General features: G+C 46.1%; 1 protein-coding gene across 1 annotated transcript in view; it reads left to right on the forward strand.

The window, feature by feature from the left end:
• Positions 1-1,110: 1,110 nt before the first annotated feature.
• The window catches only part of TMC4 (transmembrane channel like 4), a 66,620-nt gene continuing 41,504 nt past the window's right edge, over positions 1,111-26,226 (forward strand). The window contains exons 1-9 of the mRNA XM_033961074.1: positions 1,111-1,307; positions 9,208-9,403; positions 10,684-10,832; positions 13,348-13,509; positions 13,591-13,679; positions 19,531-19,676; positions 20,226-20,373; positions 21,800-21,973; positions 23,125-23,282. Coding sequence (XP_033816965.1) covers positions 1,247-1,307; positions 9,208-9,403; positions 10,684-10,832; positions 13,348-13,509; positions 13,591-13,679; positions 19,531-19,676; positions 20,226-20,373; positions 21,800-21,973; positions 23,125-23,282 — 1,283 coding nt within the window. The 5' untranslated portion in view covers positions 1,111-1,246. The remainder of the gene's footprint in view (positions 1,308-9,207; positions 9,404-10,683; positions 10,833-13,347; positions 13,510-13,590; positions 13,680-19,530; positions 19,677-20,225; positions 20,374-21,799; positions 21,974-23,124; positions 23,283-26,226) is intronic.

A 26,226-nucleotide genomic window follows, 5' to 3' on the forward strand; every position in this document is an offset into this window, starting at 1 on the left:
CAGAGAAGAGCAACTAAACTGATAAAGGGTATGGAAAACCTCTCATATACTGACAGACTGAAAAAGCTGGGGCTGTTCTCCCTGGAAAAGCAGAGACTTAGAGGAGACATGATAGAAACCTTCAAGATCCTGAAGGGTATAGAAAAGGTAGACAGGGACAGATTTTTCAGATTATGGGGAACCACAAGTACAAGGGGGCACTTGGAGAAATTAAAAGGAGACAGGTTTAGAACAAATGCCAGAAAGTTCTTTTTCACCCAGAGGGTGGTGGATACATGGAACGCGCTTCCGGAGGCTGTGATAGGCCGGAGCACGTTAAAAGGCTTCAAAGAAGGTTTGGATAGGTTCCTAGAGGATAAAGGAATTGAGGGGTACAGATAGGAGTAGAGGTAGATCATAGGGATAGCCTGGGACCACTGCTCAGGCAATGGGCCTGATGGGCCGCCGCGCGAGTGGACTGCTGGGCGAGATGGACCTCTGGTCTGCCTCAGCGGAGGCAACTTCTTATGTTCTTAAGTGCTTTGTTTTCCTCACTCTTCTGGATTTTTAAGCTCTTTTTGTCTCCTCTGTCCATAATATATGTAAACCGCTTTGAGTGTGGTTGTATGACTTCACAAAGGTGGTATATATGTCCCAATCCCTTTCTTTCTTTTGTCTGGCTGTTCTCTCTTTTATCTTTGCTCTGCTATCCTCTTACTTCTTAACTCTCTTGTTTGCTTCTTGTTCTTGTACTCCCCTCTCTGTCCATATATTTTCTCCTTGTCTCTTTCCATCTTGTTCTCTTCTTGTTTTGCTCTATTTTCATTACTTTTTAGTTCTTTTATCTCTCATTTGCTCTTTTTCTCATTATTGTATTCCTCTGTCTCTCCTTTTTTCCTTCCTCTTTTTCACTGTCTGGTCTTTTTTATGTTTTATGCTTTTTTTGTCTCTAGTTATTTACATTATTTTCTTTGGTTTCTCTTCCATCTTCTCCCTCACTCTACTGCCAATGCTGCCTTTGTTCTCTCCTCATCTCACTGTTTGTTTCTTTCACCCTCCCTCTGTCCAGTTGGCAGCCCTGTTGGCATATCATTTGCCTACCTATGTTGTTTTAATCCATGTAAATCAGTCTCTTCAACAAATCATTAACTGACACTCCCAGACAACTGAGTAAAGGTAGGGCCAGGCAGTTTCCTGCTTTGCTCTCCTCTGGTATCAATCAGGTCTAAGGTTGTCCTAAAGAGAAAGGGGCGATTTGATTCCCAGGATGTTGACGGAGGACGATGAGGATTATTTTACTGAGCCAGGCTTCCATCTCCCGGGAACACGTAAGAAACATTGAAACGTGATGGCAGATAAAGGCCAAATGGCCCTTCTAGTCTGCCCATCCGCAGTAACCATTATCTCTTTCTCTCTGTAAGAGATCCCACGTGCATATCCCAGGCTTTCTTGAATTCAGACACAGTCTCTGTCTCCACCACCTCTTCCGGGAGACTGTTCCACACATCTACCACCCTTTCTGTAAAAAAGTATTTCCTTAGAAGAGATTCCTTAAGGAGGAAGGTTGAGAAGGGGAGGGGAGGTGGGGAAGAAGCTCATTAGGAATGGGCTAAAAAAAAGCCAAGCTCTTGGATTTACTGGAAGGGTCAAAACTCATTTCAGTGTAGGTAAGAACAGAGGTGACAGACACCTTCCAGCCACAGCACCTGTGAAGCCGATACCGAGATCTGGAGTTTCTTTTTTTTTTTTTTAATTTCTTTATTCATTTTTTCATATTACAACAAGTGTATCAGAAAAATACAAATTTCCTTGAGATCTGGAGTTTCTGATAATCATCAAGTTAACACAGCGAAGGAATCCTGTCTAGCAATGAAAAAGGGAAAAGCTGGGTGTTAGCAATGTTTATCATATTACCTGTAATTACTGGGCAACAGCAAGATGAGGGGGGAGGGAGAGCAGAAAAGGAAGATCATAATGTAGTGAGTCCCCTTGCAAGGAAAGCACAGGATGACAAGAACGTGCTCTATACCAGAGGATATCGACTCAGTCCTCGGGGCACACCTAGTTGGTCAGTTTATCCAGTTTATCAAGTTTATGCATGAGAGATTTGCATGCACTGCCTCCATTCTGTGGAAACCTAGCTCATACATATTAATTGGAAATGTCCTGAAACCTGACCTTCTAGGTGTGTCCCACAGACCGGGTCGAGAACCCCTACTCTATACCAACACACTATATAGGGCTGAGCCTGTCAAATGACTGCACTGATGAAAATACTCCACGATTAGAAAGACAAATTCAATGGCAGTGCCCTGGGGAGAGTTAAACAAATAAAGCAAGAGATGATGGGAGAAAATGTAAAGTTCTGGGATCCTTGCCAGGTACTTGGGATTCAGATTGTCCACAGTTGGAAACAGGATACTGGGCTTGAACCTTTGGTCTGATCTAGTCGGGCTGTCTTGCAGGAGCATAATCACGGGTGGATGGGGGTTCACCCAGCAGTAGCAGCAGCTGAAGACCCTGAACTCCCTCCAGTGCAGCCTGACATTGGCACTTGTCACATATGTGAAAATCAGGTCTGCGCTGGGTGGCTCAGTAATGCTGCCGTCAATGGTTGAGCTGCGCTGGAGGGAGTTCAGGGTGCTTTCAAGGAGGTCTTCAGCTGGCAGGGCTTGGGGATCCCTGCCAGCCCAGGTATTTAATATTTTCAGTTGAACTGGGTGGGTCAAGGAGCTGGGGGTTGAGCTTGCGGAGAGGGCGTTATGCCGACCCCAAATTTGAAGTCTGGCTATACCATTGCTGTCTCCAGCTTGTAGATTCCTGAGATGGTAACTAAGTTTGCTGAGTTCTCTCTTTAGCTGGCAAAGACCCTGGGCCAGAAGCCAGGATACCTGGGTTTTATCCTTATCAAGTTGAGTCCCCAACATGGTAATCAGGCACTCTGATTTCTATTTGTAGCTGACGAGTCCATGGGATAGAAGCAAGTGCACCTGAAGTCTATTTCCAGCTGGCAAAGCCCTTGAGACTGTAATGAGAAGGCTTAGCATCTAGATTCCCCACATCAGGGGAGTAAAATCCCAAAGAAGCTGTACATGCAAGGGGGTGGGACCTTGGTGTGATAGATCTGAAGATCTGAAGGCTACAAATGTGATGAAGTGCTGGCCATAGCCAGAAGGATGTTGGACTGTGTAGAGAGAGGAATCGCCAGCAGAAAAAGGGAGGTGTTAATGCCCCTGTACAAGTCACTGGTGAGGCCCCGCCTGGAATACTGTGTTCAGTTCTGGAGGCCATATCTTGCTAAGAAGAAGGTGATGAAAATTATATCTGGATTGCGCCGAGAGACATATGAAAAGAGGCTTGAATATGTATACTCTTTAAGAGGAAAGAAGGGATAGAGGAGATACGATACAGGCATTTAAATACTTAAATCTCTTCCTGAGACAGAGAAACAATAACACCAGAGGCAGCGGAACACTTTTTTGTTTGGAGGACCCAAAGGCTCCGCCCTAGTCCCAGCAGAATCCTGCGGCACAACCTCTTACTCGCCCACCGACCTTCCCTGATTGCTGTCATTTTAAATCTTTGGGCATCAACAAGCTAGCCTGCCCCAGAAGTCTTCATTCTGCAGTGATTTCCTGTTCCCGCATAGGTGGGATGGCGCAAAATGAAGGCTTAACTCTGCACGGTGGCTGTCTGAAGATTTAAAATTACAGCAGCTGGGAGGAGGTAGGTGGGGGAGTAGAGCCATAACTGACCACCAATTGTTGGGAAGGTTATGGCCCCTGTGGCCTTCCCCGTTCCAATGCCTATGTAGAGGACATAAGATGAGATTGCAGGGTGGTAGACTCGGGAGGAACGTCAGGAAATACTTTTTCACGTAGAGGGTGGTGGATGCCTGGAATGCCCTCCCTGGAGGGGTGGTAGAAGCAAAAACAGTGACACATGGGATAGACATAAAGGGGAAGATTCTCAAATGTTTGCAGTAAAATCCGATGGGTAGCTGTAGCGGACACTACTGTAATGATTTAAAAAAGGCGAGTCATTCTTAAAAACCTGCTCATGCAAATGAGGTTCGTGGAGAGTCACGGAAGGTTGCTAAATATGCATATGCCAATTGCTGGTGATGGCAATCAGCCCAAGCACAGAATAAACACGTAAAAAAAAAATAAAAAATCAAAGATCAGCAGGAGGGATGCATGCCCACTCCCTCCCACCACCGTCGTCAAGCAACCCCCCTCCTTGGCAGTGGGAGAGATGCCCTTAGCAACCTGGCCCAATCAGAACCCTAGGCCCCTCACTGGCACATCTCAGGATGCACCAGGGAGGGGAAGGTCTGCCGTTTTGAAAAGGCGGGTCTGCTGGCCGGAGTGGGTAGGCATCCCTCTGACTCAACTTCATAAACCAGTGGGGGGTCATCGGAGGCATGATGGGGGAATGTCAGGAGCATACCTCCTGCTGTACGGGGCGGGGGGGAGGGGTTGTTTGGCAGCAGGAGGGAGTGGGCATCTTTCCCGCTGCTGGGGGGGGGGGGGGGGTTGCTTGACGGTGGCAAAATTTTCTGAGATGTCTGAGATGTCAAGCCTTACTTTCCTGTCAATGCCTGAGCCAATCAGCGCTCGGGCACTGACCAGAAAGTAAGGCTACGATAGCTAAGACCTGCTGTAAAATTTTGCTCATAAATGTAGGACAGCAAGGTTAGGGAATTGCCCAGCGATAATAGAGAATCACACGGAGGGCTCCTTTAAATATTAATGACCTCATTGTAATACATTTGCATGGCAGATCAGAGACTGCAAGGATGCTCGAAAAAGACCACAGTGAGCCATTTTGATAATCTGCCGCTAAAATATATGAATGCTAAAGCAGCTGGAACAGGTTTAGTGACCCCATTAAATTTTTTAGAATCTTCTCCAAAGTCCCTAGAAGACAGGATTAGTTTTAATGTGTGAAGATGAGCAGAATGAGGACTTAAGGCCTTAGGAAGTAGGTATTGAAGAAGGAGATTGAGCAGGGATTTGGGGATGCGGGAACAGAGAGTAGTTGATTTGTGAAGGATCCAGAGTGCTAGGAAGGGGATAACATAAGCAATGCCTCCGCTGGGTCAGACCTGAGGTCCATCGTGTCCAGCAGTCCACTCACGCGGCGGCCCAACAGGTCCAGGACCTGTGCAGTAATCCGCTATCTATACCCCTCTATCCCCTTTTCCAGCAGGAAATTGTCCAATCCTTTCTTGAACCCCAGTACCGTACTCTGCCCTATTACGCCCTCTGGAAGCGCATTCCAGGTGTCCACCACACGCTGGGTAAAGAAGAATTTCCTAGCTTTCGTTTTGAATCTGTCCCCTTTCAACTTTTCTGAATGCCCTCTTTTCTTTTTTTAAAGTTTGAAGAATCTGTCCCTCTCTACTCTCTCTATGCCCTTCATGATCTTGTAAGTTTCTATCATATCCCCTCTAAGTCTCCTCTTCTCCAGGGAAAAGAGTCCCAGTTTCTCCAATCTCTCAGTGTATGAAAGGTTTTCCATACCTTTTATCAGACGTGTCGCTCTCCTCTGAACCCTCTCGAGTAATGCCATATCCTTCCTAAGGTACGGCGACCAATATTGGATGCAGTACTCCAAATGCGGATGCACCATCACCCGATACAACGGCAGGATAACTTCTTTCGTTCTGGTAGTAATGCCCTTCTTGATTATACCTAGCATTCTATTCGCTCTCTTAGCGGCCGCTGCACACTGTGCTGTCGGCTTCATTGTCATGTCCACCATTACCCCCAAGTCCCTTTCTTGGGTACTCTCATTCACTAACATCCCTCCCATCGTATAGTTGTACCTCGGGTTTCTTCTTCCCACATGTAACACTTTACATTTCTCAACGTTGAACTTCTTCTGCCATCTCGTCGCCCATTCCCCTAGTTTGTTCAAGTCCCTTTGCAATTCTTCACAGTCTTCTTTAGTCCGAGCTCCACTAAAAAGTTTGGTGTCGTCCGCAAATTTTATTATCTCACAATTCGTCCCTGTTTCTAGATCATTTATGAATATATTAAATAGCAGCGGCCCGAGCACCGAGCCCTGCGGGACACCACTTATGACCCTCCTCCAGCCCGAGCAGTGGCCCTTTACTCCTACCCTCTGTTTCCTGCCTGCCAACCAATTCTTGATCTATCTATGTACGTCTCCTTCCACCCCATGGTTCTTTAGTTTCCGAAGTAAGCGTTCATGGGGTACCTTGTCAAAAGCCTTTTGGAAATCTAGATATATGATGTCTATGGGGTCTCTTCTTTCCATCTGTTTGTTAATTCCTTCGAAGAAGTGTAATAGGTTCGTTAGGCACGATCTCCCCTTGCAGAAACCATGTTGGCTGGTTATCAGAAGTTCATTTCTTTCAAAATGTTCATCGATGTTTTCTTTTATCAGTGCTTCCGCCATTTTCCCTGGAACAGAGGTCAGACTCACCAGTCTGTAGTTTCATCACCATGTTTGTCATATTGAAGTACATCTCCTTCACCTGTCAAATATTTGAAAGATGATTATACTGTTGAAAGGAGATGTGGCTTAGTGGTTAAAGCTGCTGCCTTGCCACCCTGAGGTTGGGAGTTTGATCCCATCCTGCTCCTTGTGATTCTGGGCTAGTCACTTAGGGGTCGATGAAGCTGTCCACGCAATGCGCAGCGGTGGCGAAAAGGGTGAACAGAATTATTAAGAAGGAGATCACAAACAGATCGGAGAAGGTTATCATGCCGCTGTACTGGGCCATGGTACACCCTCACCTGGAATACTGTGTCTAGCACTGGTCGCTGTACATGAAGAAGAACATAGTACTACTCGAAAGGGTCCAGAGAATAGCGACTAAAATGGTTAAGGGGCTGGAGGAGTCGCCATATAGTGAGAAATTACAGAAACTGGGCCTGTTCTCCCTTGAAAAGAGGAGACTGAGAGGGGACATGATCAAAACATTCAAGATAATGAAGGGAATAGACTTGGTAGATAAAGACAGGTTGTTCACCCTCTCCAAGGTAGAGAGAACGAGAGGGCACTCTCTAAAGTTAAAAGGGAACAGATTCCGTACAAACGTAAAGAAGTTCTTCTTCACCCAAAGAGTGGTAGAAAGCTGAAACGCTCTTCCTGAGGCTGTTATAGGAGAAAACCGGGCTAGTCTTAGTTAGGGCACTGGTCTTTGACCTACGGGCTGCCGCGTGAGCGGACTGCTGGGCACGATGAACCACTGGTCTGACCCAGCAGCAGCAATTCTTATGTTCTTATGTTTAGGTCACCTCTTGATCCCTTTTTAAAGATGGGCGTAACGTTGGCTATCTTCCAATCCTCCGGGATCACGCCTGTTTTCAGGGATAGATTGTAAATTTCCTGCAGTAGTTCCACTATTTCTTCCTTCAGTTCCTTCAGAACCCTTGGATGACTTCCATCCGGACCCGGGGATTTGTCAGTTTTTAATTTTTCTATCAGCCTGCGTACGTTTTCAAGGCTTACTTCCATGGATGTTAATTTTTCTGCTTGATCTCCTTTGAAGATTTGCTCAGGTTCCGGTATGTTGATTGTGTCTTCATTTGTAAATACAGATGAAAAGAACATGTTAAGTCTTTCTGCCACTTCTTTTTCTTCCTTCACCACTCCTTTCCTGTCTCCGTCGTCCAGCGGTCCCACTTCCTCCCTGGCCAACTGTTTCCCTTTAACATATCTAAAGAACGGTTTGAAATTTCGTGCTTCCCTGACTAGCCTCTCTTCATACTCTCTTTTGGTTTTTCAAACCACAAGGTGACATTCTTTTTGATACATCCTGTGCTCTTTCCAGTTCCCCTCAGTTTTGTCCTTTTTCCATTTCCTGAATGAATTTTTCTTATTGCCTATCGCTTCCTTCACTATTTTAGTTATCCACGCCGGGTCTTTTGTTCGACTCTTTTTGCACCCCTTTCTGAATCTGGAGATATACAGATTTTGCGCCTCGCTCACCATGTCCCTGAAAAAAAACCAGGCATGTTCTACCGTTTGCCATTTTTTGGAAATGTTCCTAAGTTTCTTCCTTACCATTTCCCTCATTGCTTCGTAGTTTCCTTTCCTGAAGTTAAAAGTTGTCGCTATGGTTCTTTTTCCTTTCAGTATTCCAATCTCAACCTTGAACTTGATCATATTATGATCGCTGTTTCCCAACGGACCCACTACTTCTACTTCCTTTGCAGGTCCCCTTAACCCATTTAGGATTAGATCCAGAGTTGCATTTCCTCTTGTCGGTTCTCTAACAAGCTGCTCCATGAAGCAATCTTGTGTAGCCTCCAGGAATTCTGTCTCCCTAGCGCATCTTGAGCTTCCAAGACTCCAGTCTATCCCTGGGTAATTGAAGTCTCCCATAATAACCGTGTTACCGCTTTTGCATTCTCGCTTTATCTCGGCTTCCATTTCTTCATAGATAAGAAGCAATGAAAAGGGATTAGGGGCTGTAGAAGGGGAGTGGGAGGTTGGTGAGAGCTCAATGGAACAAAGAGATGCCTACTGTGAAGGGTAGCTTGAGTGAAGCTGGTACTTATAAAGGGAGGGGGTACCATTTCAGTTTACGCACTAGGTACCATTAACTTAAAGCTGACCCTGGAAGTTACCAAGGTGGTCTAAGATTTGTCCCAAGCTGGAAAGGATCTGCACCCTTGGAAGGTAGCTGGGGAATCTATGATTACATTCCAGGTTAGCAGAACAACCAGTGCCGGTAAAGTGTAGTTACCTGTTACGTAGGTTCTCTGTGGACAGCAGGATAAGTCAGCTGGGACATCACCCATAGGTGGCTGACTTATCCTGCTGTTCACGATGAACCTACATTACAGATAAGTAACTACACTTTAGGGGCTGATGACCCTGCTGGATGGGGTCTCTTTTCAACAGCTGGTTGGTAGAACGTTGGTTCTGTAACTAGAGAGTGAGGTCTAATCTGCTTTGACAGTCCCCCCCCCCAAAGACTGGGAACCAGAAAACTGAGGTCCATATCTGGTTGATAAGTCACTGGTGTGACCTGAGGGTGTGGGGTCTAACTCTTTGGGAGCCTCCTTCTCCTCCCCCTCAGAATAGTAACCAGGTCAAGTGGTGGTGACATCTCTGGGAACATGAGAATTATCTAGCGTATTTCAAGCGAGACGAGAACTGATTTCCAGCCCTGGAGGAGGGAGAACAGGAACAAGGAAGTTTCATGAGAATAAATTAATCCTGCAGGCACTGACTTTCCTTTCACAGCCATTTCGGTCCAGAAGCTCCCTTCCCAATCATCTCTTCCCATGGAGCCTCTGGGTAACCATGACAGCGAAGCAGGATCACCCCCAAAAGAGAAGTCTGGGGTGCAGCAGCAGGAATGGATACTGGAGAGGATGGAAGGGGACAGCAGGCCCATGAAAGAACTCCCCCTGACCCTCTCGGAGAAGCGGAGGATCAGGTAAGACCAGAAGCAGGGATTTTACATCAGACCACCAACGCACCCCCGGGAGGTGGGGGACCCTTCCAGTAACTGTGTCTTTATTTAACTCGTTGGGATTTCGCTCACAGCTTTTCTTTGGCAGCTCAGGCAGAGGCTTCCCATCGTTTAACTTTGTTCTTTTCATGTTTGCATTTTCATCAAATAGATTGAGTAATACATTTTTATTGCAGTTTTCCCCTTTTAGAGGTACATGTTTTAAATATCAATTTAATTCTCCTTTTATGTATGCTGCTTTTGTTATTTGGAATGATTTACCTATACACATAAGGACAGAAGTTAGTTATTGGAAATTTTGTAGAATGTTGAAAACATTGTTATATGATAGACTGTAAAGTTAGTATTTTTTAGTTAAAGAATTGTAAGGACATCTTTTTATCCAAGGAATTGTATTTTCCCATAGAATTGTTTTAGATTCTTTTTGACGTAAATTGCCTTAAACTAAATGGTATTACAGCGATTCATGCAAAAAGTACTATAGTGGCTCTCCACGGAGCAGGAGTGCACGAAGGCTACTCCTGATCCGGTTCACCGCCTGGGGATTTAAAAGGTATGCGAAGGAGGTGGGAGGAAGAGCAAGGAAGGTACTCTGATTTTTCCCTCTCTCCATAAAGAATGACACCGGGGTGGTTTCTTGCGAGGACAGTGATAAATCCTGTCACCGGCTGTCCCCGTCCCTGCAGATAACTGCAGGAAACCATCCCGTGTCATTCTTTAGTGTCTATCTCATTCATACACTGATTCTTTCCTCTCTCCTTATAGAATGACACGGGGATGGTTTCCCACGGTTATCCGTGGGGATGAGAATGGTGACAATTTCTGTCACCGTGTCATTCTTGTAACCCATCAAGGCTAATGACAATTGTAGGTCTGAGGCTAGGGGTCCAATGTCCCTCTAAATCCTGGTACAGTAGGCCAGTAGGTGTCACTATTACACAATGACTAATTACACTATTACACAATTACTTAATTCCCTAGTGCCAGCCAGCCACAGTTGGGTGGCCAACTTGTTCCAGAATTCCCTGAAAGTCCCGGGATTTGTCATTTTGTGTTTCTTCAAAAATGCAACGAGGACATCAGAACTACAAGTCCTTCCATGTCATTTGGTAAAACCCAATTGGACCAGCCTTTTGGGCCAATCTGGAGCTAGTCGGCCACCCCATATAGGAGAAAGAGGCTGGGTTACGGATAAAGGAGGTGGAATTTCACAGTGACTCACAACCCTCTCTGCATCTGTTCAGGGAAAGGCAGCAGCTAAGGATGAGGAAAATAAGTGGCTGGAATTCGTGGAAGGACAGCCAGCACCGGGCTGCGCGGCGCTTCAGGGAGCGAACCACCGAAGTCTTCCAGTACACTGAGATGTGGAGGGGTTCCCTGCACAGAATCGAAGGTGAGAGCGAGGATCCTAGCCAAGCCCTGTATCCATATACAATGCAGTGGTGTGACACCCAGCCCCTAGCATGACACAAGAGAGCGCCTCCTGCTGGTACTCAAGAGAGATGATTCCATTCTCCATATTCTCGACCCTAATAACTTTTTCTTCAATTCCATATAGTGTACTAAAGTTAGGCACAAATTTGGCACATAACCTCTGTGGCAAAAAGGATTAAATAGCAGGTCTGCGGTATGTGCACTTGGAACTTAAGCACTTTGGTGCGTAATCTCATGGGGACATTCACGGGGAGGGTCATGGGCAGTCCATCCAGTCCTGCATGCATGTTATAGAATACTGTTTATTTATTTTAAAAATTTCTAGTCCGCCTATCAATTTGGCAGATTACAAGTTCACAAATGACACACTTAAAATGTTCAAATTCAGCATCTATGCACAATTGAAAATAATGTAAAATATCAAAGCCTCAGTTCAGATTTGGTCCTTTTGAAAGAACTACCGACATCTCCTGATTTATAGAAAGCTTTAACAAATAGATGGGTTTTTTAGTAGTTTTTGAAAAGGTCAAAATTCGAACCAATCTCAATGAACCTTTCATTGCATTCCATAGTCTTGGGCCGGCTACCAAAATCGCTGCCATCCGGGTCTTTTTATAGTGCACATCATGAGTTTGTTTGAGGGACAATCTTATTTCCGTTTGTGAGCATAGTTTTGGTGTATATTTCCTTAGTGCCTGAGTCAAATATTGTGGTGCCTCCCCGTAGAGTACATGATGTATTATAGTCAAAAATTTGTACTCAATACGGTACTGAAAGGGCAACCAATGGAATTGCTTCAGCACAGGCGATATATGCTCATAGCGAGCGAGATATCCCTGTGATCATCCTTGCTGCTGTATTTTGTACAACTTGTAAAGTATGTATTTTTAATTTTGTTATGCCCAAAAAGAACGTGTCACAAAAGTCTAGTTTAGTAATGACAGGACTTTGGATGCCTACTTGAAAATCTCACATTGATGATTATCTAAGTAAACACCTAGTAGTCTCATACATGAGGAACTTGACAATATTACATCCTGTAATTTTATCTCCTTCAACTGCAGAAACCACTCATCATTGCCTACAAACATAATTTATTTGTTTACTTAATTTATTTAAAACACTTATAGCCTGCATATCAACCATCTATAAAGGTTAACGAAGAGTACATCCATAATTAATGAAACAATACATAACAAATTATTATAAACAAGCAACATACATTAACTTATTCCCATATCTTTAAAACCAGACAAATACAAAATTACAAAATGGGCAGATCTGAAAAGGCAATCCGAAAAAAAACAAAAAAAAAGGCTTTCAAACTCTTTCAAAATGCCCAAAAAATCAGTGAGCAGATGGACAGTCTGGCACCGAATTCCAGAGTAGAGAACCAGCTACCTCGAACATACATGAACAATTTGTATCCTTGTGATGGATCGAATTATCGGAACAGCCAATAAGACTCTATCTTGAGATATCAGATCAATTTAGTTTGCACATGCTCAGTTCCTTTTTCAACTGGGGGGGAAGAAGCAGATTCTATCTGCGTAGATTCTGTATTGAACATCCAATCCCTTCAGGATGTGTCCTAGCGAAGCATGCACATGATACTTAATTTAGCTGCAAAAATTTATGCTAGCCCTAGAACAGGAGTAAGCGCACTTAAAATTATTTTTTTATCATCAATTCTTTATTGAAGTTTGAACATAAGAAAGTCATCAACTCGTATTTTAATGCCATGCAAACTGAACTCCAATGCTTGTATCACTGCCGACTCTGTAATGGATATGGTACGTAAATCTGCCATTATAGAATACTAGTTTAGCACTCAGATTTCAGATTTCTAACTCTTAGGGGATTGCATAAAATGCGGACCCCACGGATCTTAACCACACACCCTTAAAATTCTGTTCACCTCGGGGGCGAGTGGGATCTATGAGGTCCGTGGGAGTTAAAACAAGGATCTCTGCAGGGTCCGCACGGTCCGCGTTTTACCCCCTTCCAATCCCAACCACAAAGAGAAAAGAAATCAGCAAGTGTAGAAGTTAAAAACACGGACCCCCATGGAACTAAAAGCGCATGGCCTTAAAAAGAAAGCGGCCATAGTGTGGGGTCCCCAGGGATCCTTGTTTTAACTCCTGCGGACCTTGTGGATCCTGCTGAAGGAGGTAAGATGAGGATACACGGGGTGAGTGGGATTCATGGGAGTTGAAACAAGGACCCTGCAGACCCCATGCCACGGTTACTTTCTTTCTAAGGTCATATGATAGATATCCGCGAGGTCCATGGAATCTTTATGTACAGGTCCGTCAGAGATAAACTGAAATTACAAACTGAGGTAAGCAGATTTTTAAGGGCATGTGGTTAAGATCCACGTTTTACCCAGTCCCAGCTCATAGCACCCTTTATAAAACTCCTTCCTTTATACTCGGTCTTAATTGCATAGTGACTATCGCCCCGTCTCCTCCTAGGTCACTTTGGATCTGGTGTCCAGTCTTACTTCAGCTTCCTGCGCTTCCTAGTTCTGATTAATTTTGTCACCTTCCTGCTCATCGGAGGATTTATTGCCATACCAAACATGGTGTTTGAGGAGCTGCAGCTGAAAATCAATTCAACCAGGCCTGTGATTGCAGGTAATAAAGATGTTGCTCCGTTGACCTCTGGTCACAGGTGTGGAATTGCAGAGTAACTGCTGTATCTTTTCTCCCTGTCAGAGAATCAGACCTGCCTTCTTGATTATAACCCCATACACCAGGGCCTGGTGCAGTTTTATGAGTATGTGATGGATCTGCTTTCAGGCACGGTAAGCAAGCATTTACCATTCCTTCCGTCCGAATAATCCCAGCTAAGACCCCAATCTCACTCCCACCTGTATACTTCAGGCATATAATATAGATCCTTTATAGCACGAGGTAACTCCCTGCTCACTCTGGCTCAATACCTCAGGAATAGATTGAGTTCAGCTATTTTATTGGTTTTTAACTATAAACAAAGACAGCTAATATTGTGATACTAGAATAAACTTCAAGATATCATGTATAATCTTCCGCATCCTCTGTGGAAATTCTGCAACACTCCTCATAGACCTATTCAACCCCTTATGGCCCACCTCGAACAGAAATCTTAAACTTCAGTTGAACTATCCCTCAACAAAAGGCCTCAAGCACAAATGTGTCTACAACACCATGTTTACGTATGTCGGTACAAAACTTTAGAACAATGTTCTTCAACCACTGGTCTGTGGACCGGTGCCGGTCCACAGAAATTTCCTGCCGGTCCACAGGGCCAGCACGTGCATCAGGCCCAAAACAGTGTTCTTCAACCGCCGGTCTACGGTGCGATCGATGTGGCATTATCTTCGAGCCAGCTCCCTCTTCCTCACTGATTCAGTGCACAAAGCCACGGGCAGTGGCTCCTACACCTGTCCTGCGCCTGTACCGAAAGCCTTCTCTCTGGCGTTGCCGGCCTGAAGATAACACCAGGCCAGCATAAAATGGCCAGGTGGGAGCAGGCCAGAAGATAAGGCATAGCATGGAGGGAGGGAGACAACAAATGTTACGCTGATCTTCAAAAAAGGTTTGAGGGGAGATCCAGGAAACTACAGACCGGTGAGTCTGACCTCGGTACCGGGAAAGGTAGGGGGGGAATGATTTTATTTTTGAATTTAGTGATTGAATTATGTCAATTTTGAGAATTTACATCTGCTGTCAGTGTGCTTTGTGTAGTTTAATTTTGTGGTTAACCATTATGAGTTGTTAAAAAGATTATATCGTGTATCTTTGAAAAATGAGTGGAAAAAATAGTGTTACAATTAGTACTATTATGGGGGCGGGGACTGGGGTGGAGATTAGAAACATAGAATATGACGGCAGAAAAGGGCCATAAGCCCAACAAGTCTGTCCACTCAAGAACCCTCCCCCTTAAGCACTTCCTCGAAGTGAACCCACATGTTTATCCCATCTTTTCTTAAAATCTAGCACGTTGCTGGCCTCAACTACCTGAAATGGAGATTGGGTAGAGGTGGGATAGAGATGGGCGGGGTCTGGGCCACGACTTAGCTCAGTGTTCTTCAACCGCAGGTCCACGGACTGATGCCGGTCCACAGAATAATTCCTTTATTTCTGCCGGTCCATAGGTGTAAAAAGGTTGAAAACCACTGCTTTAGAACAACCTCCCCGCAGGCATCGGATCCGAATCGAGCTACCTCACTTTCCAAACGAAACTCATCGATACCATTTTCACCCAAGAAAACTGACCAGTATGCCCCAAGTCACTCCATATCCCACACTTATCCAAGTACACAGCTCAATCACCAGAGAATGGACTATAAAGTAACTGTCAATCATTATCACATACCATAGTAACATATACATAGTAAATAACAGCAGATAAAGACCTGAACGGTCCATCCAGTACATGATTAAATTGATAACTTCAAGAATATACTCTCTTTACCATTCTTGGTTAGCGCTGGTTTGTCTCTGTAGAAATTGCACAGTAGGGATCTCTAATCATAGCTTCCCATTCATACAGTATTAACTCCCTGATTGTATTACTCCCCTCACATCTGTATTATCATGTACTACTAAGAGCTGCTTCTATTATTTTTAAATTGTATCCATTTAAATAGCATTGTAAGTGGCCTTGAAGCTAGTTAAGTACAGTGCAACTCAGAAATCTCAGATAAGATTAGAACATCGCACCCCCAGCAGACAATTACCCAACACCCTCTTACGCACCTTAGAAATATAATATTGATTACTTACTGCACAAGGATCAATCCATGAACTGAAAACCGGCTATTTGTTTCCAACAGTTTTTTCCCATTTGATATAATGAATGAGGTAAAGTCAAAATCAGCAAATTGAAACATATTAATAGGACTGCCATGAAACAGTTTCAAAAATATACTTATTAACAGTGCTGACATTCAAATAAGACAGATATAATACATACTAAAAGGGAGACACAGTACTTATGAAGCATCTAATAAATCAGGTCAGTCAAACAACATAGATAGGACTCTAATGTTTTTCTATAATACAGCTTTTATCCTATAGCCGAGAGCTCAAATGCAGATATTAGATGGGAACAACATGGGTGGTACAGAGTGCGTTGGGATAAACAGATGGGAAGCTAAACTCCAGGCAAGTTGTTTAAACAGTTTAACAAGGATTGAGAGCGATAAATCCCCAGCACCGGATGGCATCCATCCGAGGGTCATCAAAGAACTGAAAGGGACTATAGCTGAACTGCTTCAACTAATAGCCAATCTGTCGATCAAATTGGGAAAGATTCCAGAAGACTGGAAGGTGGCGAATGTTACGCTGATCTTCAAAAAAGGTTTGAGGGGAGATCCGGGAAACTACAGACCGGTGAGTCTGACCTCGGTACCGGGAAAGATGGTAGAGGCGTTGATAAAGGACCGCATCATTGATCACCTTGACGGGCACGGTCTTGGGACCAGCCAGCACGGTTTTAGCAAAGGCAGATCTTGTTTGACGAACTTGCTGCACTTCTTCCCCTCTTAAAGTCAATCAATTTGTACCTTTGCTTAATCTTTGTAAACCGCATAGAACTTCACGGTATTGCGGTATATAAGCTGTTATTATTATTATTATTTACTAGCTTTATAGCCCGTTACATTAATGGGTGCTAGAATATATGTGTGTGTCTGTCTTTATTTCTTTCTCTCTCTGTCTCCTTAGCTGCTTTTTCCTGTCCATTCTCCCTTCTTTTTACCTACCCTGTGTCCACCACAACCCCTTCACTGCTCCCCTTATCCAGCAGCAGCCCTTCTCCCTTTGTTTTACCTCCCCTCTGTCCATCAGCACCTCTTCCTGTTCCCCCTGTCCAGCAGTAGGCCTCCCTTCATTCCCCCCGTGTCCATCATCACCTCTTCCTGTTCCCCCTGTCCAGCAATAAGCCTCCCTTCCTTTTTTTCCCCCCTGTCCATCATCACCTCTTCCTGCTCGCATTTCCCTCCCCCTCCAGGTCCCTGTGCAGCAGTAGCAGCATTTTCCCCCACCCCCTTCCCTACTCTTACCACGAAGTGGCCTGTTCCTTTTGGCCCCTCCGCCTTCCATTCCCGCGGTGTAGCCTGCTCCAAGGGCCCCTCCCTTCCCTTATTGTGTTCCCCGCAGGCAGGCCCAGCTTCTCCCTGCACGTTACCTTTTTTTAATTCTGTTGCCCTCCCTCGCATGGCTGCCTGCCTGGTCCCATTGAGCGGCGAGCGGCTGAAGTCTTTTTTGTTGGCACTTCCCTGCCCTGTGTTTGTTTTGGTGTTTGTCTCTTTGGCTGATGTATGTGGATTTTTCTTTTTTCTGTGTCTCTCTCTCCTTTTATTTTTTTCTTTCTTTCAATCTTTCTCTATTGCTCCTTGTCTTTAAGGTTTTTTTTTTCCTGTGTGTGTCTCTCTCTGTTTGTATATGGAGGTGTCATATGTCACCTATTTTATTTTTTTTTGTAATAACTGAAGTTTCACAGAGTAAGTTTTTTTTTTTTTTTTTAAATGTATATTACCAGCATTCCCTCCCTCTCCATTTCCCTCCCCCCACACTACTTTCCTGTGCAGCAGCAGCATTTCCCCTACCCCCCCCCCTCTTTCCCTTCTCGTGGTATGGTTGGCTCCCTTAGTCCCTTTCCGCCCCCCCCCCCCCCTTCCCTTCCTGCGGTCCCGACAAACCTGCTACACCAGCAGCGTCTGCAGCACTGTACACACGCTGCTTCGGGGCCTTCTACTGCCCTGATTTGATCTGCTTCTGTGCCAGAGTAAATCAGGGCAGTAGAAGGTCCCGAAGCAGCGTGTGTACAGTGCTGCTGGAGTCGGGACCGCGGGAATGTTTCTAGAGAGTTGCTGAACAGGTCACCGGCAATCAATGAAGGGCTGCTGTCCTCGGGGGCAGAGCCGCAGCAGGAGCATGTTTGCGGTTGGGCGGCAGGAGCTTGTTTGTTTACAGTTTGCGGTCGGGCGGCCGTCCTCGCGCTCTGTCCACCGTGCGCGTGGGCTGCCTCTGCCCTTGGGTGCGCTCGGCGGCGATGCTTGTGGCAGTCGTTGTGAGGTGGAGAGCAGGGAAGGGCGCGCATGCGCACTTGTCTTGCCACATCCCGACAGAAAAGGGATCAGGGAACATGCGAGGCAAGTGTGCATGCGCGGCTAGCATTTTATTTTTTAAGATTATTAAATAGGCAGATAGACAGGAAAGAGACTTGGGAGTTCTGATCGACAAGTCGATGAAGCCGTCCAAGCAATGTGTGGCAGCGGCGGTAAAAAGGGCGAACAGAATGCTAGGAATGATAAAGAAGGGGATCACGAACAGATCGGAGAAGGTTATCATGCCGCTGTACCGGGCCATGGTGCGCCCTCACCTGGAGTACTGGACATTGTACTATTCAAAAGGGTAGAGCGACTAAAATGGTTAGGGGGCGGGAGGAATTGCCGTACAGTGAGAGATTAGAGAAACTGGGCCTCTTCTCTCTTGAAAAGAAGAAACTGAGAGGGGACATGATCGAAACATTCAAGATACTGAAGGGAATAGACTTAGTAGATAAAGACAAGTTGTTCACCCTCTCCAAGGTAGGGAGATCGAGAAGGCACTCTCTAAAGTTAAAAGGGGACAGATTCTGTACAAACGTAAGAAAGTTCTTCTTCACCCAGAGAGTGGTGGAAAACTGGAACGCTCTTCCGGAGTCTGTTATAGGGGAAAACACCCTCCAGGGATTCAAGACAAAGTTGGACAAGTTCCTGCTAAACTGGAACGTACGCAGGTGAGGCTGGACTCATTTAGAGCACTGGCCTTTGACCTAAGGGCTGCCGCGTGAGCGGACTGCTGGCACGATGAACAGCTGGTCTGACCCAGCAGCGGCAATTCTTATGTTCTTATGAACTGATTTACCCCCCCCCTTTTTTTTTTTTTGCAAAATCATAGCATGGTTTTTAGCCCCGGTTCTGTACCTCAAGTGTAGAATAACATTTACAGTACAGGGTTCAGTCCCTGCTCACCCCCAGCTCTGCTTCATGGCTTATATTTCGCTAGGGTTGCTATACTCGCATCACTCCTCCCCTCATGTAACGTCATTGGCTCCCTATCTATTTCCGTTTACAGTTCAAACTCTTCTTATTGACTTACGAGTGCATTCGCTCCGCAGCTCCTCAATAGCTCTCCTCTCTTATCTCTTCTTATACTCTTCCCTGGACTCCCTTCATCAGGTAGGTCTCTCTTATCTGTACCTTTCTCCTCTACTGCCAACTCCAGGCTGCGGCCCTTCTCTCTTGCTGCATCATACGCCTGGAATAGACTGCCTGAGTCAGTACATCAAGCTCTGTCCCTGGCGGTATTCAAATCCAGGCTAAAAGCCCTAACCCCCACTAACTTGTAAAGCACCCATGCCTGAGAAAGTCCCTAACCCCCCTACTTGTCCTGTTGATTAGATTTTAAGCTCTACTGAGCAGGGACTGTCTCTTGAATGTTTTAAAGTACAGCACTGTGTATGTTTAGTAGCGTTATAGAAATTGTGGTAGATGTAGCAGTACTCTAAGATTAGAAATACATTACAACTTAGTAGAGTAAAGGCCAGTTTGCAGCCCTCTATTACACCCAGGGTAGGCATTTGTCTTAATGCTCATCATTCTAGGTGTCTGTCTGTTGTCTCAGGGGTACATGGAGCTCACTTACCTGTTTTATGGCTTCTACGAAAATACGGCTGTGGACCTGAATTCCTTTTCCTACAACATCCCCTTGGCCTACCTGATCACCACCCTCTTCTACTTCCTTTTAAGCCTGGTGTGGACTGTGATTAGGTAAAGCATTGAATGGAAACAGCTTCTTACTCTTAGGGCCAAGTCATATGATAGCACAAGGAGCAAATGCTTTAATCTGCTCTTCAGCTGTCTGTGCTGTATTCATGCTTTATGGTGCTCTAATGAAGATCCCACTCTTCAGCTGTCTGTGCTGAATTCATGCTTTACGTGTTATCAGTGTGATGTCTGCGTGGAGCTTTGATCAAGATCTGATTTTTAATTCTCTGTGCTGTATTCCTGCTTTACTTGTATCAGTGTGACACCCGCATGAGGCTCTGATTAAGAACTGTTCTTCACCTGTCTGTGCTGTATTCACTTATTGCATGTATCAGAGTGATATCTGTATGAGTCTCAGATGAAGGTCCGAGCTCAAACAAAAAATCCACTCTTCAACTATCTGTGCTGTATTCACATGTAACATATATAAGTATGATGCCTCCATGGGGCTCTGATGACACTTTCTGGGGGAGGAGGAGAATAAGGGTTAGAGCAGAAAGTTTCCTCTGTAAAAGCTGTCTGAAACCTTGCGCTCCTCTTCTACCTTGGTAGGTCTGTGAACAGGTTTAAGCAGAGCCTGGTAAACGAAGACAGCAGCCTGAGCAATTACAGCCAGAAAGTGTTTGTGGGCTGGGATTTCTGCATCAGCGAGGAGCACTCGGTGCGCCTGAGACAAAACAGCTTGCGCTACGAGCTGAAGGTGAGCCTGAGATTTGTTTTTCTCTCCGCACGGGCAACTGCGTACAACCTGCTCTCTTCCTATTCCTCCCCTAGCTCTGGACCCTTGAAAAATTAGAGACTGACAGACCCCCAGATCTTTTCTTTAAAAACTTATTGAGATCAGGGGAGATATGATATAGATCTATAAAATACTGAGTGGAGTGGAACAGGTATTGTGAATCACTTGTTTACTCTTTCCAAAAATACTAGGACTAGGGGTCATGGGATGAAACTACTAAGTAGTAGATTTAAAACAAACCAGAGGAAATATTTCTTCACTGAACATGTAATGAAACTCTAGAATTCATTCCAGAGAATGTGGTGAAAGCAGGGTTTAAAAAAGGTTTGGATAAGTTCCTAAAAGTCCATAAACCAATAAACCGTTATTAAGATGGACTTGAGAAAATCCACTTCTTATTTCTAGGATAAGCAGCATAAAATCTCTTTGGGGATTTTGCCAGGCGTTTGTGGCCTAGATTGGAAACAGGATACTGGGCTTGATGGACTTTCGGTCTGTCCCAATATGACAACTCATCCTCTATGTTCTTATTATGCCTAACTAGGTAGTTACCTAAGGCAGCAAAGAGCAGCTGCAGTCAAAGCAAATGGGAGATCCTGACAGCCAGACATACTTAAAGAGCCATCATCAGTCATTTTTGCAAGATGTTTGTGTGATGATCCATTGTTCAGTTTAATTATCAAAATCTTGGGTGGGTAGGGGGCTTGCAGGCTAGAGGCCTGAAAGTTACTTGGGGGGATTAAGGTTGAAGGTTTGCCTAGAGCACTCACTATATATACCCCAGCTCTGATTGGGGTTTTAAGTTCCATTCAGGTTGCAGGGGATGGGAGATATTTCCCTGTCCCCAGAGGGTTCACAATCCAAACTGTACCTGAGGCAACAGGGCTGTGAAGTGACTCCCAAGGTCACAAGGAGCATCAGTGAGATCTGAACCCTCGCTTGACTCTCCATAGGGTTACCAGATTTCTCCTCCATGAAAAGAGTTCACGTGGTCCTGCCCCAGCTTTGGGTGACTTAGAATTTGGGGGGTAATTGTAGAAGTGTAACAACCCCAACCTTTGAATCCCGATTTCTGTGTATCGTGGGTTTGAAAGATGAGCAGATTTCAGGCAGCTTTCAAAGGTGGAAAATTTAACTGAATACCCCAGACAAGTCAAATAAAAAGGTGATGTCTGAAAACCAGCATCATTACCTGTCGCACCCCTATGAATTTTGGAAACAGATTTTGCTTTTCAAAACACATCCCAGGCTCTCTCTGTCCAATTGTTAAAAGCTATTTCTGTTTCTACACCCTCGGGCCCCCTGTTCCTCCCCAGTTTTCTTTAACTTCACCTATGCTGTGCTGCTTCTTTTTGCATTTCCCCCGGCTGCTGGGGGCACTCTGCAGATGGACTTGGAGGAGGAGGCGCTGAAGAGGCGACAGGCGGCGCGAACCAAGCTCCAGCGTGCCAGGGTCTACATCCTGCGAGCTATCGTTCACCTGCTGGTCTTGGCACTACTGTTAGCGGCTTTCTATGCCATATACGTGGCCACAGGATACTCCCAGCAGCTGATCAGCCAGGTGAGAAGACAGATCTCTGTTCAGTCAAGTGTGAGGATGGTAGGGAGGGCGAGGGACAGCCCCTTCCTTTCCGCCATACCTCTTTAATGTTCCAGGCACAAGAGGCAACCCCGAGCTGCTGCTTCCCCCAGCGTCAGCTCTTCTTTTGATGCCACTGTTTCTTTGCCTTTAGATCTTCAGACACTATCACCCCAAGGTCCCTCTCCCCATCCGTGCATATCAGCCTCTCACCTCCCAGCACATATGGCTCCTTCTGATTTCTAATCCTCAAATGTATTACTCTGCACTTTTTCGCACTGAATTTGAGTTGCCAGATATTAGACTATTCCTCTCTATCTCTGCAATTCTAGGCAGATTACAACAAGCGCACACACACAATAAAATCACACAAAATGTAACAAAAGCAAAACAAGTGTACAAAATCCAAAGCCTCTGGATCAAAGTGCTGAAGATGGTGGTACGACCCTATTGGACCATGGAGTTCCTTTCATTTCATACTTTGTTTTTATTGTAAACTGGAAAGGTGGGTTCTGACATGTGGTATAATCAAGAACAAATAAGCTTGAAATTTCAGCCAATTCGTTTTCTATCCTGTCCTCCCCAAGAAGCTCAGGACGGGTTACAGGTTACCATATACAATACACAGTTAACAGGATACAATTTACTGTAGTTACAGTACAAGATTTTACAATACAAGTTTTTGTCCTAACACAACACATACCGAGGATCTCGTATCAATATACATCTCTTTGTATTCCATTGGTCATGGGAGTTAGGGGAACAGGTATGTTTTCATTGCTTTCCTAGAGTTGAAGAATCCCTCAAGGGATCTTACCTGCGGGGATCGGCCGATTCCAGCGGGTCGGTATGAAGTGAGAGTAGGAACGTAGTTTGCCGGTGTGCAGTGGAAGGGCACGACTTACTGCTCAGGTAGGCAATGGAGGGTGGGGAGACAGGTGAGCTCAGCTAGGGGAGAAGAGGCAGAAGGAAGGGGTAGGGAAACTGCCACCCAGCAACTGCTTAGTCAAAGAGGTGGGAAGCTTTCAGTAATTGCTTGGTCAAGGGAGTGGGGTGAGTTAGAGGGCCCACAGATGATGCGGTGACCGAGGTAGAATCTCTGGCACTTCTAATCGCTTCCTTCATCCCTGCAGGATTTAGTGAGCAACAATTTCTTCCTGGGACTCCTGGTGCAGTATCTCCCATCTATTGTCATCACTGCAGCCACCACTATCCTTCCCATCTTCTTCAACGTCTTCTCCAGACTGGAGAAGTATTCTCTCACCTGGGAAATCAAGCTTACTCTGATCAGGTACAGCACTGTGGGGAGGGGACCTACGGTTTCAGACAGGACACACAGGGGCAGAAGTGGAACTGAAGGCTGGGACTCCCAGCTCTGTGTCCTGCAAGATTGAGGGAGATGAAAGGTAAAAGAAGGCGTACAAACACAAGGTAAAAGCAATAGAAGAAAGCAACAGACCATCTGGAGTAGCAGGCTGGCCTGTATTTTTAGGAGAGTCAAGACACAAACACACAATTCCATGTAATAACTTTTATTCTGGTTTGTTTGCCTCACACATTATAATAAAGCTTGGCTTACGTCAGCCAAATTGCATCTACCTCAGACCTCTCTCTAACTGAGTCAAGCCTGGGCAGAAATATTCCTGTCTGAGACCTGCCCCTCGGACTCAGCACTGAGCCAAACACTCTGGGACCTGTAGTCCTTCTCAAATACATGGTGCCCTCTGCTGCCCAGTGGCTTAACAGCAGTCCCAGAGAAGGAAAATCCCTCACTCTGCCACAAAGAGGTTGATAAATGAGCCTGGAATGCCCTCGTGAAGGACGTGGTGCAATTCAAAAAGGAGTGAGATATACATAGTAGATTCCTAAAGGTTGAGAGGATGGAGTCCAGACAGAGTAAGTACTTCAGCTCAAAACAGCTTTTGCACTTCTAAGCACCCTGAGGTTGTGGGTTCAAATCCCACACTGCTCCTTGTAACACTCGATCCTCCATTGCCCCAGATATGTTAGATAGATTGTGAGCCCACCGGGACAGAGAGGGAAAATGCTTGAGTACCTGATTGTAAACCACCTGGATAACCTTGACAGGTGGTATATAATACATAAATACGTATTCAAGAAACCATAGGGAAAGTAACCTGCAATATGCAGCAGGTAAAACTTCCTGAACACAAGCATGGACTAAGTATCCTTTACAAAACCCCCAAAACTAAGAACATAAGCAGTGCCTCTGCTGGGTCAGACCAGAGGTCCATCATGCCCAGCAGTCCGCTCACATGGCGACCCATCAGGTCCAGGACCTATATAGTAATCCTCTATCTATACCCTTCTATCCCCTTTTCCTTCAGGAAATTGTCCAATCTCTTCTTGAACCCCAATACTGTACTTTGTCCTATCACGCCCTCTGGAAGCGCATAAACAAAGATATAAGGACTTCCGGCAGAAACATGGCGCTGTAGACAGCTCGCTGCTGCAGCTCCGTAACACCCGATTGCGGCTCGGCATTTTCGCTGCACACTAACCCTCGGGATCGGTCCTCACGCAGCTTCGGAGTGCTTCCTGGTGGTGGGCGGGCTTTTTGCGATACGAGGCACGCAGCGATGGCTTCAAAATCGGTACGCAAGGAGCGGGAGAAGAGCAAGCCGCCCGAGTCCAAGATGGCGGACCACGTGGCTCCCCCATCACCGGAGGCTCCTCACTCCTCATGGGTGGCAGCAGTCACATCGGAGGTGCAGGCAGCACTTGAAAGTTCCCTTGGGGATAAGTTGCAGCGCATATTAGACAAACTGGACACCTTGGACCAGCGTTTTGCCTCCCTTACGTCAGAGGTTAAGGAGACCCAGCAGAGAGTGAGTGCTACTGAGGACAATGTCCAGCGGCTTACCCAGGAGCAGTCAGCCCACACTACCGCTATGGCTGCGTTGCGAGCCAAGGTGGATGACCTAGAGAACCGGTCCCGCCGTAATAACCTCCGCTTTGTGGGTCTGCCTGAGTTGGTGCGGGATGTGGAGCTGGGGGCGCTGTTGGAACGCTGGCTGCCTGAGTCTTTATCTTTATCTTCCTCCTCAGGCCCCTTGCGGGTGGAGAGGGCGCATCGCTTGGGGCAACGGAGAGAGAATGCTGATCGGCCCCAAGTGGTCATCTGCCGTATCCTGAATTATCATCACAAGTTGGAGGTCTTGCGTGCGCTGAGGCAGGGCAAGAAGCTCTTGTATGACAACCGGCCCATCCTTTGCTTTCAGGATTACTCTGCAGAGGTTTCGCAGGCGCGGCGCAGATTTTCACCTTTGTGCTCCCGTCTTATCCAGCGCCACATTGCTTTTTCCTTGCAATACCCGGTTCGCTTGCGGTTGACCCATCTTGGCAGAGCTCATCACTTTGACACCTTGGAGGCCGCGCAACGGTTTGTGCAAGAGATGATGCCAGAGGATCCAGTGCAGGGAGCTGTCGTGGACTGAGGAGACCCCTCTGCTGCTGACCGGACTGTAGTTAGCTTATGGACCTGTGTTTTTCCCACTCCGTTCGAGTGGGGGCATTGAGTCACCTTGAGGGTATGCCTGGCTGGTGTGTGTGTGGATGCGGTGGGGCTTGGCAGGCTTGCCCTGTGGGGGTATCGACCTAGGGTCTCTTGATTTGTGGTCCTTTCTTGGGGTTTTCCTTGCGCTTGTTTGGGCCTATTTATGGCCCCTCCTGTTCTTTCTTTCTTGGGGATTAGATGGGTGAGTGTGGTTGAGAGTCGGTGATATGGCTGTGGGGTACGGGGAGGGGATGGAGGTTTGAGTGCTTTGGGGTAGTTTGGCTGTTGGGGTTGGTTCATTGGTAATGTTGAGAGCTTAGGGGCCTGAGGGCTGGGGGTTATTGTTCCCTGATCCCGTGGGGGGGTGTTCATGGTTTCCTGGAAGTGATGCCCTTTTTGGGGTGTCTTGGGTATGGGTTGGTTGAGGGATGGTGGTGGAGGGGGGGGTAGAGGGGTGGGGAGGGGGGTGGCTGGGGGGGAGGGGGGAGTTTGAACGGTTACGGGGATCCTGGGGTTGGGTTCCTTGAGGACTTTTGTGGGGGACGGGTTGGGGATCTGTGGGATCTGTGTTTGCTTTGGTGGCAGGGGTTTGGCTCGCTTCTTGGGGCAGGAGGCTGTTTGCCACTGGAGGGGTGGTAGCTGGGACGCTCCTCTAGTACTTTACTGGTTCCTTATTTTTGTTCTTTTTTTCTATTGTGGGGACTACTCTGGAATATAC

Source organism: Geotrypetes seraphini, chromosome 10, assembly GCF_902459505.1.
Source record: "Geotrypetes seraphini chromosome 10, aGeoSer1.1, whole genome shotgun sequence".
Lineage (NCBI taxonomy): Eukaryota > Metazoa > Chordata > Amphibia > Gymnophiona > Dermophiidae > Geotrypetes > Geotrypetes seraphini.